This window comes from Manacus candei, unplaced genomic scaffold (genome assembly GCF_025592945.1).
Source record: "Manacus candei isolate 608988 ecotype Guabito, Panama unplaced genomic scaffold, ASM2559294v1 h1tg000027l, whole genome shotgun sequence".
Lineage (NCBI taxonomy): Eukaryota > Metazoa > Chordata > Aves > Passeriformes > Pipridae > Manacus > Manacus candei.
Window position 1 is genome coordinate 9,690,635 of NW_026138075.1, and position 19,805 is coordinate 9,710,439.

Consider the following 19,805-nt stretch of genomic DNA (forward strand, 5'->3'; position numbering starts at 1 on the left):
TATCAAAACAGAGAATACCCTGCTGTGGCTTTCTGAGAAAATACCAGTCTTTCCTTCTGGTTTAACATTAAGGTCTGAGTGTTTTTAATCCTTACAGGGATTTTTCAAGGAGTTGTGTACATGTCAATGTGTTCCTAGTCCAGTCTAATTTAATATTGTAGTCATGTATCATTCTGTAAAAATACCGTTCATCAATTTTCCAATATGAGATTTATTTGAGTTACATGACTTACTGAATTAAGTTGTAGCTACTGAAAGTAAGATTGCTGCTTTTCTCAATGAATATTCTTGAAGGTTGTGGTCATTGCTATCCTGACAGTAACGTTTGGATTTGTGCTTATAAACAAAAGATATAGTGATTGCAGGCTTTCATTCAGTGCTTTAAAGGGCAGTATCCTATTTCTATGAGTAGTCAGTTAATGTGAGTAGCACTAACCAGTAACAGTGTCACACAAATGCTCATTGACATTGACCTTTGTAATATTTACTTTTCTATTTAATTCTAATTTACATGCTCTAATCCAGCAATTAAGATTGAAACCAGATGCCAGTGACTGAAAGAAGTGTACAATAAAAAACCCATAATGATAATATGTAAATTGATAGTTAACAGAAAGGTTCCATAACACAATTTTTAATGTCACTGAGAGAATAGGTAGTTCTTAAAAAATACAAATGGAGGATAAGACAATTTTGTGGATAACCTTTAAAAACTAAAATTTTAATATGTAGCACTTCTTCTGAAGCTGAGAATTTTAAGTTAATATACTACTCTGTTTTCTTACAAACTGCAGAAATGTTGTATTATATATTAGGTATCAGTCTGTGGAAAAGGAATGGGGGAAAATGTTTCCTATATGTGTACAGTGTCAACCAAAGAGAGAACTAGCTTGTGACTAGGGCTGCTAATTTTAAGCTTAAGATAATGAAGAATGCATTACCTGTTCTTTAAGTGAGTAGTTGAAATTGAGTCTTCTGACTTCAGTTGCATTTCTGCAATAGAATTCTAATGTAAACATTATTTTTCCATTTTTTATTCAAATATTATTAGTTAATATCTGGGGGAAAAAAAGGATCCAGTGTATAAAAAGATGAGATATGCAATGTAGAGATAAATATTGTTATGAATGCTTATTATAAAGCTAATATATTAAAGCTGAAATTCAAATAGTCAATTAAAGTAAGTAACGGTCACATAATCATTAAACTAAAAACAATCAAGGGGAGACTTATGATGTTCATGTGATTTCTTTGGAACAGAATGACCATATTGGAAAATCTAAGTTGGTGTTATATAACCCTTTCCTAATTAAAGGATTTTTTGGTGTAGACGTATGCACATGCATATGTATATTTGTAGTTTTAAATGTTTGTGGACTTCTAATAGATACAGTGTGTGAAAGAAAACAAAAACTATAAATTTCAAAAATTTATTTGAGATTCACCTACATAGGTGTGGAAACAAAGTGCGCCGAGTTTTTATAAGCAAAATTCTTACTTGATTTTGTGTTACGTTATTGTTATCAGGACTGCTACTTACATAAAAAGTCTAAGTTATGTATGGGTTCTTCCATTGTGGTGTAAACATTTAACTTAATTTTTAAGAAAATTTTTAAAATAATAGTCCTAATTGAAAGGTTCAGAAAGTGGTAGTTGCACACATGTCCTGTTTTATGTATTGCCTGAAAGCATTACTATTTATTAAAATAGCCTTCATTTTATGGTAGCACCAGAGCTGTAAACAGTCATATTAGATTCTGAAGAACACATGTCCTGAGAAGAAAAGAAATGTCTATCTTTGCAAAGTAATTTGTTGAATTGAAGATTATTGTTTTTTATCATGATGACCCTGACCTTGCTGTCTGGGTGAATATACAGATTAAGATGAATGCAGTTATTCCTTGGCTGAGGTCTGCCTCTTTCAGGGCACATTCTTCCTAATGACATGATTGATAGGCAGTCCCAAATCCAGAGAGGAAGTCATTAATCATAGTGCTGGCTGAATCCAATCATCTGCTTCACCTGCACGGTGATGGGCAGTAAAGGATACCATTTGGGTGCTAGCACTGATACACTCCTTTGTCAGAGGTCCTCAGCTAAGAATTTGGACAAGAAATTCAAGTTGTATCTGTACATAGCATCAAATATCAGCCTTAAGTGTGCTTTAATTTTAAAGATCAATTTCTTTTAAGCTTTTCTATAAAATACACCATAATAACAGATTATCACTTACTTCCATTCAGCAGAGAACAAAATTATAGTTTATATTTTGAAACTCTTTGCTCTGTAGGACATTCTGAAACTGCATGTGGAAACAATACCAACTTTAATGTCCGGCAGCTGTGCAGCATTTCAGAGACCCTGCAGGTCAAACAGCAACTTTCAGCAGAACTGACTTTGTAATTATGGCACGCTTCCAATGATATACTGCAACCACAGTGTTTCGGGGTGTGGGGTTTTTTTTGGGTTTTTTTTACTTCTAAAACAATAAAATATTGATTTTTTTTTTAAATTCCAAATGGGTTTTTTTTTATATTTTCAATTATACTAATAACAACTGTAGAAAGAATAATATATTCTTGTTGGTCTTTCGAGTTCATGACACATATGTGTCAAGGTGCAAACAAATACCTGTGTTACAGCTCTAGTATTTGAGGAAAAAATAGTTTTCATACTTCATCTTTTGTAGACTTGGTCAATAACAATACTGTGCTGGTATTTTATGCTTGTATGCAGAGAGAGCAGTCTGGGAATGATCAGAAATTTGAATGCACAATTTTGAAGGCACTTAGGAATGTCATCTTCAGATTTTATTTGGTGTCAGTTTCACACAAATACAAGAAAAATAAGGAACAGTACAGGGCAAAAAGTTCAACAAGTGGCAAATAGGTACCTTTTAAATGGTTAACAACATACCAGTGGGAAGAAAAAGACTTCACTTTAAAACTTCTAAGCTATACTTAGAGTAATGGCTACCTTTCTGACATGTTAATTAGGCTTTAATATGTGCAGCGACAGGCAAAGAAAAATGCACAAAAGATCGAATGCAAATGCCATTTCTAGTAGCAAAGATACTTCTCTAGTGGAAAAGAAAACTAAAAAATATTTGCTGCTTGTGTATCTTTAGAGTAAAGAATGTTTCATGTGTTCATTTTTTCCAATTAAAGTGATTAAAATTAGAATAATAATGTGATTTGGTGTGTATTATGTATGTATATGAGATATATGTGGAACATTTCTGGAAGCCAAATATTTCTAAGTTTTTCTTAGCATGTAGTTTTAGCTGAGTTTGTATTAATATTTTCATTTTTAGAAATTTAACTTAGGACTCTTCCTATCTTTTCTGTATTCTAGTGCCTCAGACACAGTAGAAGGTGCAACGTTAGAGGAAGGAGGTATTGCATTTGGATTCACTGAGCAGAAAATAAACATGATGGTCCTGGATATCTGCCACAAACCAGGTGGCAGCGAGTACCTGAGGCAAATTTATCACATCATCCAGCTCAATGAGGTAGGGAAATGGCCTTTTCACCGAGCAATTAGGTGTGTACTGGCCTGGGGCAGCGTCTGCTGGCAGTTAAGGGTTAGTCAAGGAGGTGATAATGGTTCTTAAAGTCGATATGAAATCCTATATTGTATTGTAATAAAATCCATTCAGTTTAGACTTTTCTGTGTTTCTATAGAAAAGATTACTTTATAGGAAACACTATGGATTTTATTTAGGTACTTAGACAGTAGTATGGCTCATAAACTTCCTTAAGTTTCGTATTGTAGACCACAGATACATTTTAGGAGTTCGAGCACAGTAAAACCACTAAAAATTGAAAAAAGGAAGCAATTGTTGAAAAATTGACTGTTATGAAAAGTAAAATTAAATGTGGTAAATTAACTCTTCTAATTTAAAAAACAAACAAACACTGTGGTTCTGCTGAGGAAGTAAATGCATCCACATGAAATCTTACTTCATCTAGACAACTCTATTCAACTGAAGTGCTTTTGAAGTTACAGTCAAGAAATTCAGTTTTGTTTTCTGCACATGGAATTTTAACAGCGTAGAAGAATTATGTCATTATTTCTAAGGCTGTAATGAATTGGCCCAAGTTACCAAAAACATTCTGATTTTATTCACTGAAATAAGCACAGGTTTGCTTAAATTGTATGATAACACAGATCTACACAGCTTGATTCAGAAAGTTCTGTTTATTAGCTTTAATTACTAAATTAGTATTCCTTGAATGCATAAGCAGGTCCTGTTAAGACCACTGCAGGTGTACAGAAGTGTTTGTAATAAAATGCAAAAAAATGCAAATATAGGCAGAGACTAGGATTTTTCTTTTTTAAAAAAATGATAGCATAAAAACCCAATTAGACAGTTATGTCTATATGAATGCCATACAGAACATCTTAGTACTGTCACTGTGCTGCTGAAAATGAGATCAACTGTTTAGTTCCTAACTATAGGCTTAAAAACAATCTTTATGCATCTGCATTTGGAAGCGTTAGAAGCATGTATGTAGAAATGGCAACGTAACATTAATACAGTACAGAATCTTTTCAAGTTTCATGTCAAACAATTAACTGGTTTGGGAAGTGAAGTGAAAATTATTACTGTAATAAACAAAACCTTTTCACCTGGAGCACATTCAGGATTACTCTTAGGTATAACAATGAGGAAAAGATGATGAGCAAGACCTCCAAAAATAGCATGTAGTCCAGCAGTTAGGGCAGTCGCCTAGGGACAGGATATGCAGGCTCAGATCTTTTTTCTTCCTGGTTTAGATCAGGGAATTGAATCTGCATCTCCCACATCCAAACTAAGTCCCCAAACCTCTAGACCATTAGCTACCAGCATGGAACTCCTTCTTTTTCCCCTGTTGGAGTTGTTTTACCATGTAGAAATTGCTGTAAAAATGCATTCTGTAACTTTTAGGGTCAAAAATAGAATCATACTCTAGTTGAAGGAATAGGATGCACATACTGGGTTTTGGAGACCTGATCCAAGATCCAACTCCTGTGAGTATTCAGTTATTTATACAAAGTGGAGCAGCTCTAATAGGAGGTAAAAAGCTGAGAGAATTTGGTGGAAGAGGGACGTCAGCGTGACTTTCCACATCCCAGGTGTCTCTCTTTGAATTTCTGAAGCAAGAGCTTTGTTAATTATAGAACATTTCTTAGTGGAAAAAAATGTATTTAAAAAAAAAAAAAGAGATCCTGACCAGATTGACTCGCAGAAGGACTTAACTGTGTTAGTTTGAATTGCCTTTGAAACCATTACAAAACATTTTAATGCTGAAATTATGTTTAATAGGCCTGACTATCAAGAAAGAGCCTTGGTTGTCTGTTCAAAGATTCACCCTTTTGTTTAGAGACTCCTTGAACTGTAAAGGGATTGTGTTCTTAAAATTAGTTTAGAGATCTTTATGCTCCACTGCTTAGTAATTGTGTATGAGAACAAAATGTCGAGACAGAAAATTGTCTTCTTAAAAATATTCCTTAGAAAAGCAGGTGAAAAGGGATATGGATTCTTGGAAACTGTATTTGAAAATAGAGATATGATGTTATAAAGTACTGTAGTACTCAAAACAGCCTACAGTCCTTCATGTATTTATTAAAAATAATAATTTTTAAAAGCATTTTTTACTAATGGCAGCCAAAGAGAAAATTCTTTTGAGGTGTCAAGATCAATAACATTCTGTCTTCTTGGTTTCATGCACAGTCAGTGCAGTGAGGATATAGTTCACATGTTTACACATGTGATTTAATATTTTCACATTTTTGAAACATGACCCTTTCAGAGCATACAATATGTACTATACTAAGGAGATCTTAAAATAATATATTTACCATTGTTGAATAAGTGTCTTCCTGAAAACATAAATCCATAGTATTCCAAAGACAGAAAAAACCTGTAGTGGGGGGTGAGCTGTATACCACTTGAATTGTTCAAACCCTAGCAAGCATGGACAGATATTTCCGTATTGCCTCTGAAAAACTGACATAATGTGCTTCTACTGGCTCTGTGGCATCCAGAGGGCTGGGTTGCTTTAGTACTGTCTACAGATTTTGTGAAAATGTGTACATGGAAGCCAGTAAGTTTATGAAAATTTGATAAATTTATAGAAATAGCTTTTAAATAACATCCTTCACAATAATTCTAAGACCTTTTTTTATGGCATCAAGTCATGAATGAGTGGGGGAAACCCAGATATTTTGGAAGGCTGAAAAAATATAGGTAAGAGATTTAGCGTGTGTTTTCACAACTGGTTTGTGATGTTGTTTTAAGTGAAAAAAGCTCATTTTTTTCCCTTTTGTTGTTTGTTTGTTTGTTTTTGGTTTGAGTTTTGTTTGTTTGTTTAAAATACACTAGGACGATTTTGCAATTGTCTTGGTCAGTCCTGACTTTTAACTGCAATCAGCAGAGAGAGGCATCTCTTGCCTTTGAGCTTTTCCACTCCTAGGCTCCCCTTTGTATTCATATTAGAAATTGTGAGGCTTATTTATCTGCATGAAACCTTTCTTTTTTTCTGGCTAGTTTCACAACATATCTTAGTGCCAACACAAGAGAGAAACAGTGTGTGTGGATTGAAAGGGAACTTGTGCCTTTCAGGCCAGGCCACAGCTGGATAAGTGTAAAAGAATGATCAAATTCTTCTTTTAGAAAGACCCTCTGAGGGACACAGGGTGCCTTGGCAGGTAGTTTACATGTTCTTTTGCCTCAGTAGCAGTGCAAATAAGAGGAGCATTTGCTCCCATCTTAATGAAGACTCACCTGGAGTATATGCTCGGTGTTATGGCAATCCTATCATTATGGACTTCATTTTAATAACAATAAACTGCTAAATCACTGTAGTTCTTCCAGCACATAGATGTGTAAATGTTTCATTATCTAGCTCTTCATAAAATGGTTCTATTTAATCAAAACACTTCATTGGCATGCAGTGATGATTTATTTACATAGTAGTTGAAGAAGTGAAAACAGGAAAGATTGTGTCCAAAATAATCATGCATCTGTTACACTATAGTTTCTAAAATTGCCATGTAAATAATAAATTACTTCTAGTCTTTGAATGCTTAAATAGTTAAAAATACCTTTGAAAAGTGAAGTGGGAGAGTATTTATTTCCTGTGTTTAAATAACTGGTTAGAGCATGTTCATCAAACAATTGATTTGCAGTCATGTAGTAACTATTGAATGTTGTTCAAGAAGTTTAATAGAAAGTAATAAAAAACATTTGTTGTTCACTTCCACTAACATATATATATATTAAATGAGAACTTATATGCAGAATGTGATTACAATTTCCAAACAATAGCTTAGATTATTCCGATTTGCTTCAGTTGGATGTTCTTGGAGGTTATTTCTTGTTTGCTGTAAAATGGTGATACTCTTAAAAAGGTTTCTATTTCTAAGAGATTGCCTATTCCCTACTGTATTATAAGGAACTTTTATCAAGCATACTGTAAAGTTATGCTTGAAAGGTAGGTAAATTTCGCTTAGAAAGCTAGGTCACCTATAGTGTTCTGTGGTTGCTTTTTGTTCCAAAAGGAATATTTGAAAGACCAGCTGTCTTGTGAGAATTCTTCTGAAGATGGTGTTACGTCCAGTCAATGCCTGCCTTTGACGCTGAAGGGCAGAGAAGAGCAGCCTGTCTTCAACCCTTTCCAGGTGTACAGACAATCTTGTGCAAAAGTGTTCAATCAGGTTTGTGAAAATCTGAAACCTTGGTTATAGCATAATTTTTACTTGTCAGTCTTATTGCGATAATGACAGATACTGAATTTATGAAAATGGAATTAATTACATGCGTGCATGTGATGAAGTGCGAAGGAATATTATTACTCGGGAATCTAATGAGGGTACCCTCTACAACAGCATGATCTTCAAAAAGCCAGTCCTTTTCGTTTATCAGAATTATTGCACGTAGGAGCAATTTGCATTTACTTATACCTTCTGTGTCCAGTATAGTGAAGGAAAGCCCATAAGTAGCAATGACATTTATTACATGTGTGCAATGGTACACAGGGTTGGTCTTAATCCTTTTAAAGTCATGGCAAAACTCCAAATGCACATTTAGAATTTTCCTGATGGGTCTTTTGCAGGATTGTCAGTTAAGTAAAGGATACTTTGGAAATACAGAGATTTTACAAAACGGTGAAACTAAGCAGAGGTAAAACACAAAAGCATGAAAGCATCCATTTCTCCATTTTTCCTTAAGTCATGGTTGTAATATGTAAAGGATTATAATTTATTTATAGAATTTAGTTTTCTGACAATGTAACAGAAAAGAGATCTGGTTGCCTAAATCTCTGCTGAAGTACCTCATGACCAATTCATTACACAAAATGGTATATAGTTTCTGATAGCACTTAAAAAATCTTATACCATTATTTCTCATATGTTCTTAATACATGATCTGTCATTTTGATTCTGGCCCTCAATTCAAATATTTGAAAAGAGATGGTATTACAGTGGTGTGAAATTCACTTTACAGATTTGTGGTAGAAAGGCATCCTTTTTTCAGCACCGGTGTGCTTATACACGGAGTAATCTCCTTTCCCAAGTTTGACTATTTTGGATTATTTCACCAGTTATATTGTGGCAAAATATACTGTTTTCTCTTACTTGTTTAATGAATGCCTAATCATTGTCGTGTTCCAATATCCTGAAAAAGATGAATACTAACTCTACAAGGCTTCTCACTCCAGAGAAACATGCTTTATACAATCATAGAATCAACACAATCATACAGTGGTTTGAGTTGGAAGGGACCAGAAAGAAACACAGAATCACAGAATGGGTAGGGTTGGAAAGGACCACAGTGGGTCTTCTGGTCCCACCTCCCTGCTCAAGCAGGCTCATCCTAGAGCACATTGCACAGGATTGCATCCAGACAGTTTTTGAATATCTTCAGTGAGGGAGACTCCACAACCTCTCTAAGAAATCTGTTCCAGGGCGTGATTACTCACACGGTAAGGAATTTCTTCCTCGTATTCAACCTAGAAAGCCAACTGTATCCTGGGCTGCATCGAATGAAGTGTGCCCAACAGGTCAATGGTGGTGATTCTGCCCCTCTACTCTGCTTCAGTGAGACCCCACCTGAAGTGCTGCATCCAGCTCTGGGGTCCTCAGCATGGTAAGGACATTGACCTGTTGGAGCGAGTCCAGAGGAGGACCACCAAAATTGTTAGAGGGATGGAGCACCTCTCCTATGAAGAAAAGCTGAGAGAACTGGTATAGAGAAGGCTCCAAGATGACTAACTGCAGCCTTCCAGTATCTGAAGGGAGCCTACAAGAAAGATGGAGAGGGACTTTTTACAAGGGCATGTAGTGACAGGAGAAGGGGGAATGGCTTCAAATAGAGTGGGTTTAGATTAGGTGTTAGGAAGAAATTCTGCACTGAGGGTGATGAGGCACTGGAACAGATTGCTTGGAGAGGTTGTGGATGTCCCATCCTGGAAGTGTTCAAGGCCAGGCTGGTTGGAGCTCTGAACAACCTGGTCCAGTGAAAGGTGTCCCTGCCCATGGCAAGGGATTGTAGCAAGATGATCTTTAAGGTCCATCCCTTCCAGCCCCAACCATTCTATGATTCTATTCTATGATTCTATTTCCCAGTGATATTGATAATGATATTGATAATAATGATATTATTAAATAGCTTAATTCCCTTTACCATAAAATTGCGGATTTATTAAGTAGCGTGGAAATGTCGATTTTTATACTAGTGATCAGTATAGCTGAGAGTCTGGTTTCCTGTGAAGACTGTTACCAGTGCCTTTAGAAGGTGCCAGAGTACTGGCAAGGAACAATTATTCTTCTCAATAGCTGTATTTGTTCTTAAATTCATTTGTTACTGATTGGCAACTGCCATGAAGCTTAGGAGTTTATAATCCATGATTAATTTTTTATTTTCTTTGTCGTTAAGTGGATATGTTTTTAATACATCAATCTACATTTTTTCCTTTTATATAGAGGATATATACTCTTGTTCTAGAGCAAAACAATCTACTAGTTTCACAACACATTTTGTCAATTAATTGATTATGTATTGCTTTTTAAAAGTTTTCTCTTAGAAGGGCCAATTGGAATACACTTGGTAATAGTGCCTAGTGCTTCAACTCTAAACAGAGAATGTATGTTACACTATGTATGTGGCCTATCATAACATGTAAAATGTATTACACCAAATATATTACATAACTATATAGGAACATGTCTACACTGTGCAGTGTAGATATACTCTTAGCTTCCTCAGTAGATGATTTCTTAAAATAAGTTAATTCAAAAGCTTTCCAAAAGATAATTGTTAGTAAACATTTTATATATTGTTTGTTAGTATAGGTAAAAATCACTGTACAGCAGGGTGATTGACTTTTTTGGTTGAGGAATACATTTAGTGAAGGTAACTCAGTGTAGAGCTGCAGTGGGAGCTGCAGATTGAGCTCTGGGTGAGAGAAATGGTGGGAACCCGAGTCAAGAGGCCTTGAACTGGCCGAGTATCTTTGCACAACAAAGGGCATGGGGACCTGTGGCACCGGCCAGGTGACCAGACACTCAGAGACAGCAGGAGCCATTCCACTCAACTGGAATACACTGGGCTATCCAGCACTTAGACTGTGAAAGTATAAAATCCTGGGTAGTCCTTTATTCAAAGTCCCTCCTTGGGGGAACCCAGCTGAAGCTGTTATTTTGTTGTTGCACTGTGATAAAATTATTTAAAGGACCCAGATGTCTGAGACTGCTGTGGAAAACTTTGTTTGACTGCGTGAGAGTGGGGTGTGCAGGGAGTCAAGTGGGGAACCCATCGACTCTCTGAAACTGCCTGCTGCAAAGTGGTCTCGGTCCCAGCTGTTAAAGTCTCTCATGGTGGCGGAGTAACTGACAGAGTGGCCCTGAATACAGGAAAGCTTCCTTAACTTTGTTCTAAAGTTTTGTGATATTGTCCCAATTGTGTCAAATTTAGCAAGGTATTTAATCATAGTTTCTATGAATTTTACTGCTCCTGAAGCAAAGATCACCGAACCACTATTTTGAGGTCAACTCTAGCATTTTTGTTAATGATATGTAAATTTCTTACCTCCAACACTCTAGTTCAGTAGCTGATTCTAGGAAGTGTGTAATTTCTGTTAACAATTTAACCGCATCATTCTTACATTTCTGTAAAAATCTTGAATAATCACCATCTGGTTCTCGTCACTTTGTTGCTCTTGGTTTTATCTGTTTGTCCTGACACCTTAATCCCTGTCAGTGCTACTGCTCCTCTATTGTCTAATAAACTAGGATATGCAACTCCTCAACAGTATCAACAAATGCTACAAAGGAACTATTTTCCTTTCTTGAAGTGACTTTTTCAAAACTGATCCTTTATTTTTTCCACAGAAGTGATCAGTCTGATGGACTGAATTTTTATCAGGTTTACCTATAAAATTTTGTCTTTGTTTCCATGATTGTTGCTACTGAGTGTTTAGCTTCTCCTTTTTATCCCTCTTGATTTTACAAGTATTTCCTCCATGTTTATTTATCTGCTTTTAATTCAGTGTAGTGTGTAGAACAGTGTCCTGTTTTCTCCTGTGTTCTTCTTCTTGTACTGTTCTCTTAGTGGACTCTTTTACCCTTATTTCTGGTTTATCAGGTGTTCACCATTTCTTCTTCATTCACTTTCCACTTTCACACTCTTTTGTTCTTTCTTTAGCTACCCTTTTTTTCCATTTGTACTCTGTATTTCACCCTTTTTTTTTCTACTTTACTTTAAAGTGCATGTCTGAGATGAGGGTTAGGGAGTAAATTAAGTAAGGAAAAGGAAAGTAATAAAATAAAGATGGAATGAATAGGGAGGATTGCACTGATTCTGTTCTCCCAGAAGATCTAAGTGCTGTCTGTAAGAAGGCAAAGATGCACTGCAAGTTATACTTTACTATATTTAGGTTTATTTTCACTGTTTTGAAAAATCATCATGAAAAGATGAAACCCTCTAACACTACTTTTTAAAAGTTAGTGAGCCAGGTGTTGCTTTATTCTGGCCAGAGCTAGGTAGTGAATCATTCCAGCTACTTACGTCCCTTTCAAGACTTTTCACGTATTTATACATTTTGGCAAACAAAGAAATTAACAATCCTTGGTTCTGAGTTACACAATTCTCTTCACTTAATTAATATTCTCTCCTTTATTGGCTATTGGTCTGCATTCTTTGGTCCTGTTATCATTCTTCCTTAGACAGAGAGTCTCCAACTTTCAGACTGTAATGTCTTTGTTATCCCCTCTGTATCCTCTGGTTACTCCAACATGTCTTTGAAGGACCAAAAATTGTAACATCCTGGATGTCCAATCCTCAGTTCCCTTTAACTTTGTTTATTGAAGCTTATCAGAACTAGTCCAGAGAAACTCAAATCTTTGCTGATTTCAAGATCAAACCGCCAAGAGTCCGTAAAAAGAAACGTAACCACTTGCTACCATTAGTTAAAGTTTAGGAAAGTTATATCATTTGCAACATCACAACAGTAATTTTTTAATTATTTCCTCCCACGAATGTTAAATTCTAGTCACTACTAAACTATTGCTGACAATGATAAGTAATATTATTCAACAGGACTTACTGTTTTGTAAACAAAATAATGTTATGCGTGGTCTTTTGGCTGCCCGCAATTATTCTAGATTGCTTTTATTACTAAATAAACAATATGGAGTTATATTTGTTCATATTGTGTAGGTGTACTGCTGTTTATAATAACTATCTGGTGACTGGAGTGCCTTACAAAACAATAGGCAACCAAACCTTCACGCTAATTATGATACAGGTTACATCTTGAATTCCAGCTATACCGAGTTTTTAATGACAAACTCTTCACCGACAGCAGAAAATAAAAATTGCTGTTACAAAACTGTTTTGCTTTTCGGACAAAGAGTCAGCTCTCAGACGAAGTGGTTGGGCACAATGCCATTAACAGTTGAAAGAATAAAAGTTCAAAAAAATGATTTATCTTTTTATAAACAATGGCTACATCCCTAAATGATTTATAAACTAATTGCCATCTTACTGAAATAAAACTTCTCTTCTGTGGACATGATTGATGTCCTCTTTCTAAGTCCTGGTTCTAGACACCCCCTCCTTCTTGGTTAGTATATCACAGCTGGAGCTTTAATGTACTGATCACGTTAATGCTGATTAATAACTAACTAGCTTCTTTCTATGTATCAACAGTCAGCCAGTACTGAATGGAACTGGGATTGGTCAAACTTGCTGCCAAGTTGCTTGGGATTGAATCAGATGACCTTCAGGGTGCTGCTGACACACAGGTAATGGGATTTTGGCAAATAATCATGCTTTCCTCTTATGTTTTTGACTTTATGATAGCCAGTGTACACGGGGTTTATTGGTGAAATTTGTAAAATATATTTTGCATTTCTTTTAGAATATGCAGTATTAAAATGGAGCTACTTTTTTTCTAGTGTATATAATCCATACTCAGATGGTTTTTGATTCCTATTTTGAGGAATCTAATATGTTCTTCCTGTCTGAGACAGAAGGATATGAATGTGTGTTGATGTTACACTTAAATAATGCTTTAAAAAGAAATTAGGAACTTTTGCAAATCTGTTCTGATCAAGGAGATTTCAGCACAAAATGTAGAACATGTTTACTCAAGTTGCAAGGTATCTTAAATTTGTTTGGGGGCATGACAAGTGTAGCTAGAAAGTGTTTCCTTAGTAGTTTTTAATTAATGAAAATTATTTTAATATTTTATTGCTTTTTTACCTGTAAAATTTAACTACTTAATTTTTAGGCAGATATATTTACTGCAAAATTAACACTTGTTAAATTCAGAAACAGCAAATTATTAAGTTCAGAAAATTTTAGGTGGAAAAACTGGGTATTTTTCTAAAATATTTCCCACTTACGAAAACTGGAAAATTTTCATGTTGCAAACTAGACATTCCCTCCTTAATTCTGAACCCTCCTGATGATACCTAATGTGGTCCTACAATTCATCTTTTAAACTGAATTGTTTCTCTATCTAGAAACCAGAGTAACAATTTCAAAAGTGTGTCAATTTGCACGTTAAAAATGTTGTAGTTTTTTTATTCCATTTTCTCAATTTATCACTAGCAGTCTTACACATTTACTTCTTCCTTCATTTCATATATAAAATATTTGTAGAGTCTATTTCTAATCTTCTTTTTTAATTTTGTTAAGTTTAATTTTTTCCCCACACAAATTGTTCTTTCCAAAATTTTAATGCAATTGCCCAAAAAAATCCTGCTGGCAGAAATTTGCTATTCAGTTCTCCTCTCAATGTCCTCTGTTACCCACTACCAGGCAGAATGTGAGACTTCACAGACTTTTTGATCTGTACCCAGTAGTCTTATTTTTATGTTAAATGACAGAGACAATTCAGTGTTATTTTTTTTTTCTTTGATGGTTCTCCTCCTGATTGCTATTTCTGCATTGAAAGTGAAGTAGTTTGTCCTTTTAACATTGTCATGGAAGGTCTTAGAATCAGACTGGTTCTTGAACTTCCCTTCATGTTGATGTCATCAATATAAGCCAAATGGAGCAGAGGGTTGCTGTGATTTGTAGAGGGAACGTTTTACATGAACATTTCATCTGCTCTGTTCTCTTGAAACACATTTTATTTTTCTTTTGGTCTCTTTATAGAGTTTAGACAGAAGTCATGTATATGCCTTCTCTGTCCTTCTCTCTATTTCATGCCTTTGTCATATCATCTACTGTTGCTTTTTTTTTTTTTAATTTAATAAGTGCCCTAATTGTTGTCATCCTTCCTAATTCAAAAATGTCTCCATTCATTGCCCTTCTGCATGGTATGGAAATTCTCATCTAGAAGTGACATTATGCAAGCCATTAATGATTAGCTCATGGATTTATTATTTTAACCACTCTACTTTACAGACCAACAGATTGTTTAAATCCATTGTGATGATTAACTAGAATTGCTGATCCAGTATCTGCCATAGTGACCAGTATCTCCAACACAACTTGTCTTTATGTGACCCAATTTTTAGCATAGTTAATGTATGTCTGCACATATTTTCCTGCTGACTAGGACAGTTCTAGCTGATCTTGTGACTACTCAAGCAACCTTTTGCAGTGAGACTCAGGTGAGCACTATCTTTTGGTGATGCTCCATGATCCTTCCTAGAATTGCATAAATTTCAGGTGCTCAGGAGTTAACGTTCAAGCTGAATAAGTGTGTGATTATTTTGACCTCCCGTTTACAGTGGACCCATTTCATTTCTACTATTTACCTCCTGAGATGAGTTAAACAAAACCACGGGCAGTACTTGAACTGTGTCAGAACCATAAGTTTATAAATTGGAGTGCCATAATATTTTAATTATTCCTTCTTTGACACATGCTAAAGGCTTTCCCTGATCAGTTACTTCTCTTCAGGCAAAAATATTTTTTATCAATTCACAGTGATACTGGAGAGATATATTTCCTTTTTTCATGTTAAAGAGAAAATACTGTCAGTTGCATATGAAATAAAATAAATACTGTCTACTCTGGCAGAAAAAAAAGTGAAAATGCTTAGGGGACTCATTTACAGTGGAAATGCTCCCCTAACCTAGTTAATGACTGAGTTAGGTGAGAGGGGGTTATGAGAGCATTGTCTCAGAGCCAGCAAGTGTTAAGCAAATTAATTGGTTGGTGGTTAGGGGAAAGTAAGAGTGTTTTAGGACTGGTTAAAAAGGGAATGAATTGTTGTCTACTACTCATTGCTGGCTCCACACTACTGTGTGGATCTAATCCACACATTCTTATAATCCTCAAAGTAAAAGCATTAAGATAGATCTTTCAAATTAAAGATGTAGATAGTTAATGATATTATTTTATTTCAAGGTTATAAAATATAGAATGCTATCAGAAGCAGTAAAGAGTAACATGGAAAACCTAATGTTCATCTGTGTTCACAATTAATACCTTTAGATTATGTAAGAAACTCTTCCTACAGGAAGAAAAGGGAAATATAAGGGATTTCTTTCCTTTCTAGTTTTACTTTTGTTTTTTGGTTTTTTTTACAAACATATATATAGGTAGTTTGAACTACGAGAGTAAAAGTTAAAACATACCTTTCAATAATACCTTTTAATATTGTCTGTTAACATTCAACTAACTTATGAACTTGTCTTACCCAAGTTTTAGAAAATATCCTGCATGCTTACACAGATGCATGCTGCTTTGTTGGATCTTGGAACTCACCTGTACATCCTGAGACATTTCAATACCAAATGGGAGTTCTTTACGTCTAATACATGTATTAAAGTGAGAAGAGCAATTATTATTTAATTCACCTGTATCTCAACTTTTAGTTACTGATCTGCTCATAAAGCAAAAGTTGTTATTGTCTGGCTAAATCAGCATGTTGAAAATGTTTCTGCAGTTTAGTGTAGCAACTCTTAGTTAGCAGATCTCTTCTTTTTAACTGTTTGGCCACTGTCTCTCTGCATATTATTATGTTAGTGACTGTGGTGAGTTGTTCCTGGCCAATGTCTGTACAGCTGGTGGCTTGCTCTGCCTTCAGTAGAGTTGGGGAGGGAACTGGAAGAGCAAAGTGAGAAAACTCCTGGGTTCAGCTAAAGACATTTTAATAAGTGAAGCAGCACAAGTAAGCAAAGCAAAACAAGGAATTCATTCAGTGCTTCCCATGCACAGGCAGGTGTCCAGCCGCTTCCTGGAAAGCCAGGCACCACACACTTAATGGTTACAGGGCGAGGGAAATGCCATAGCCCCTAACATCCCCCATTCCTCCTCCATTCCCTAGTTTTTATTGCTGAGCACATTTATATGGCATGGAATACCCACTTAGTCATTTTGGGTCAGCTGTGCCCTCTCCCAGCTTTCTGCACACCTCCAGCCCATAACATGGTAGGGCAAAGTGGGACAAAGAAATGGCCTTGGTGCTGTGCAAGCAATACTCAGCAACAGGCAAAATGCTGGGGAGTCGTCAACACTGAGCTACAAATCCAGAGCACAGTACCATACATTACCCTTCTTGTTTATGTACTCTCCTCTATACCGATATATAAGTTAAACTTGTGGTCATTTATTTTTAAAGTATCTCAGCAACTTGTACATGGTTATAAGATATTATTATTTTGCTGGGCTTTGAGATGTGACCTTCACCTTCCTTCTGCAGTTCTACAGAACTTTCAGATGCACTGAATACTTTACTATGAAGAATAATTACATTCTGCTCAGCTATAATGATGAGAAAAAAATTAGGCATTTTTGTAACATGTGAAACCATTATCCAATTGCAATAATATGCTGTTCTGAAGAGCAATGGCTGGGTTTTCTTCCTCTGCACTTAGGCAAGTTTCACAGAGCACTGGTTACAGTGCAGGAAAATAAGTAGTGATTTGGTTGGAATGGTGTGGATCCTGCTACAGGAGAACTCTGAGGAAAACAGGAATAGACAGAGAAGAACTCATGACTGGCAAAGCCAATGACAGTCAGGTACAAGTTCTTTAGAACAGAAAATGTAACAACTTAATAACTGAGAAGGGAATGATAACACATTTTGCCGTAAGTGCATCAGGTGAGAATACCAAGTTAGAAAAACTATACAAATTAAAACTAATATTTGTTCAAGTGGATAAGAAATGCCATGAAAAATGTCTAGACTGAAAAGCAGAATATGATTTCCAATAGATATACCAGTGTAGCTCAAGAAGAGTTTTCCAGAAAGTATTTACACAGTGAATTGACCTTAAAGAGTTTTAGGTTGAGATAGTGTCTAGTCAAGTTTCAGTCATGCGTTCCTTTGATAGATATTCTGAAAGCAGCTTCTGAAAGCAAGTAGGAAACCTGGAGTTGTTTATATATTGACTTTAAGGAAATTAAAAAAAAATAATGTTTATTTTCTACTAAAACTGGGTAAAATATGTAACTATGCTTTCTAGTAAAATTTGCTGCAAAGTATACAAAAACTCTCACATCCCTTGGACTCCAGATTATTTCTTAACATAGTCTAGATTGCATTCTCTGATGAACTGGTGGACTGTTTGAAAGTGAAATGGCTTTTTAGGGAGGAAATAACTATTGTTGTCAGCAAGGTTTTGCTCTAAGGTTAAGACAATCTTGTATCTAGTGTCTCTGTTTTGAAATCCTTTTCACTGTATTGCATTTTGCAGATACATTTGTTAATATAGTTGTGGCATTTGTCCCCACATTAGAGCTAGGTGATAAAATTATATGTTTTACCATTGATTAAGTTTAGTAGAACTGAAATTAAGTCAAAAGCTCTTGTTTTGAATTCTGAATGATTGCAGGGCAAAATTTGCATGGCTCTTGTATATTCCAGTGAATACACAGACATCATCTGTTGAGAGTGGTAGCCATATGGTGAACTATTTATAGAAAATGTTTATATTCATTGTATTGTTGATTACCTAGATATCCAGAAAATGCTCTTTTAAAATCCAGTATATCAACACATGGAAAAATTTATTATGTGGTTTTGAAATTGAACAAAGTGCCAGCAAACTACGTGTGTTTGTTGTCTGTGAAAGACTTTCTATACAACTTTACAAAAGCCTCAATCTGAGAAATGAGTAAAAAAAAATGAGTGAAAATGGTAGGAAGTTCTCTAAAAATTTTTTTGATAGAAGAAAGAAATGGTAGAAGAGCAGTTCTTGACACGATGCCAAGAAGAGAGCTTATCTGCATGGCAGAGGATGTCAGTATTAAGTCTAGTGTACTTTTGGATGTGTTAGTTGTTCTTCTAAACTGCAGGTGCTCCTAGACCTTTTGTATCCAAATTGCTGGATATTGGAAATTCATATTGTTGTTGCGACTACAAGTCGACTATTAACGATGGGTTGATGAAGAACTAGGATGCCATTAATACTACAGTAATCACCACCTGCTTGGTGAGATTATAATTGATCCCTTATAATGCATATGAGAACAGGCTTTCTAAAATGCATGGGAGACTATGAAAGGCAGTATCTCATTGTTTCTGTATCAAAAGAAGCAGGTGAAAGGTATTAATCCATTATTTCATGTCTCTTGGTTGATCGCAAAGTCAGGTATAGACCCTAGTACGAAAAAAAAAGCCGCTGAGATTTTGAGGAAAATCTGACTTTGACCTTTCTGGATAAGCAGCAATCCTTTTCCATAAATGAGTTGGTCAATAACAAGGTATTTGTCACATCTGTCACCATAAGGATTATCATTTGTCTGCTTATCCTCTTCTGATGTAGCTAATGAAACTGTACTCTAACCTGAAAGAATCTGTCAGAAGTAGGCTTAGTTCCCTGCCTGGCACTTTTAAAGCACTGGTGGCAGAACGTAGGTCGGTAAGCAAAAGGGAACAGTATTACATAGTTTGACTGCCACTCAAGCCACTATTATGTATACAGTTATAGCATGAATTTCACAAATAAGTGAGGCTAAAGGTGAGGCTTCCCATATGCAGTACACTTGAGGCTTTTCTGGTTGTTAGCAGTCTCTCTTTCCTGCAGACATGTTGACGAATCCTATGAATAAAACAATATTCTCCAATGACTATCTCCAACAAAAAGTGCTAAAAACGAAAGGATTGCCATATCCCAGTAAACTTAGTTAATATTAATGTTAATATTAGTTAATAAGCTCAAATTAACTTTAATACTTGGAAGTCCTTTATTTTGAGGCCTTTGCCGGCTTAGGATATCAAAGTATACATTTACCAGCTCTCTTTTAATTAAAAATAAAAAAATTCCTTAAATAACGTTTCATGCTAATTTGATCCTTTTTTCATTGCTCAAACCTGGCCCCTAGAATAAGTGAAAGTAAAACCAAAAAAAGG

The 19,805-nt window shown here is 35.4% G+C and overlaps 1 protein-coding gene across 5 annotated transcripts in view; it reads left to right on the forward strand.

The window, feature by feature from the left end:
* Positions 1 to 19,805, forward strand: part of KIAA0825 (KIAA0825 ortholog) — a 245,049-nt gene that overhangs the window by 119,225 nt on the left and 106,019 nt on the right. For all 5 annotated transcript variants that reach the window (XM_051789274.1, XM_051789275.1, XM_051789278.1 and 2 more), the window contains exons 17-19: positions 3,355 to 3,511; positions 7,546 to 7,701; positions 13,196 to 13,290. In XM_051789274.1, coding sequence (XP_051645234.1) covers positions 3,355 to 3,511; positions 7,546 to 7,701; positions 13,196 to 13,290 — 408 coding nt within the window. The remainder of the gene's footprint in view (positions 1 to 3,354; positions 3,512 to 7,545; positions 7,702 to 13,195; positions 13,291 to 19,805) is intronic.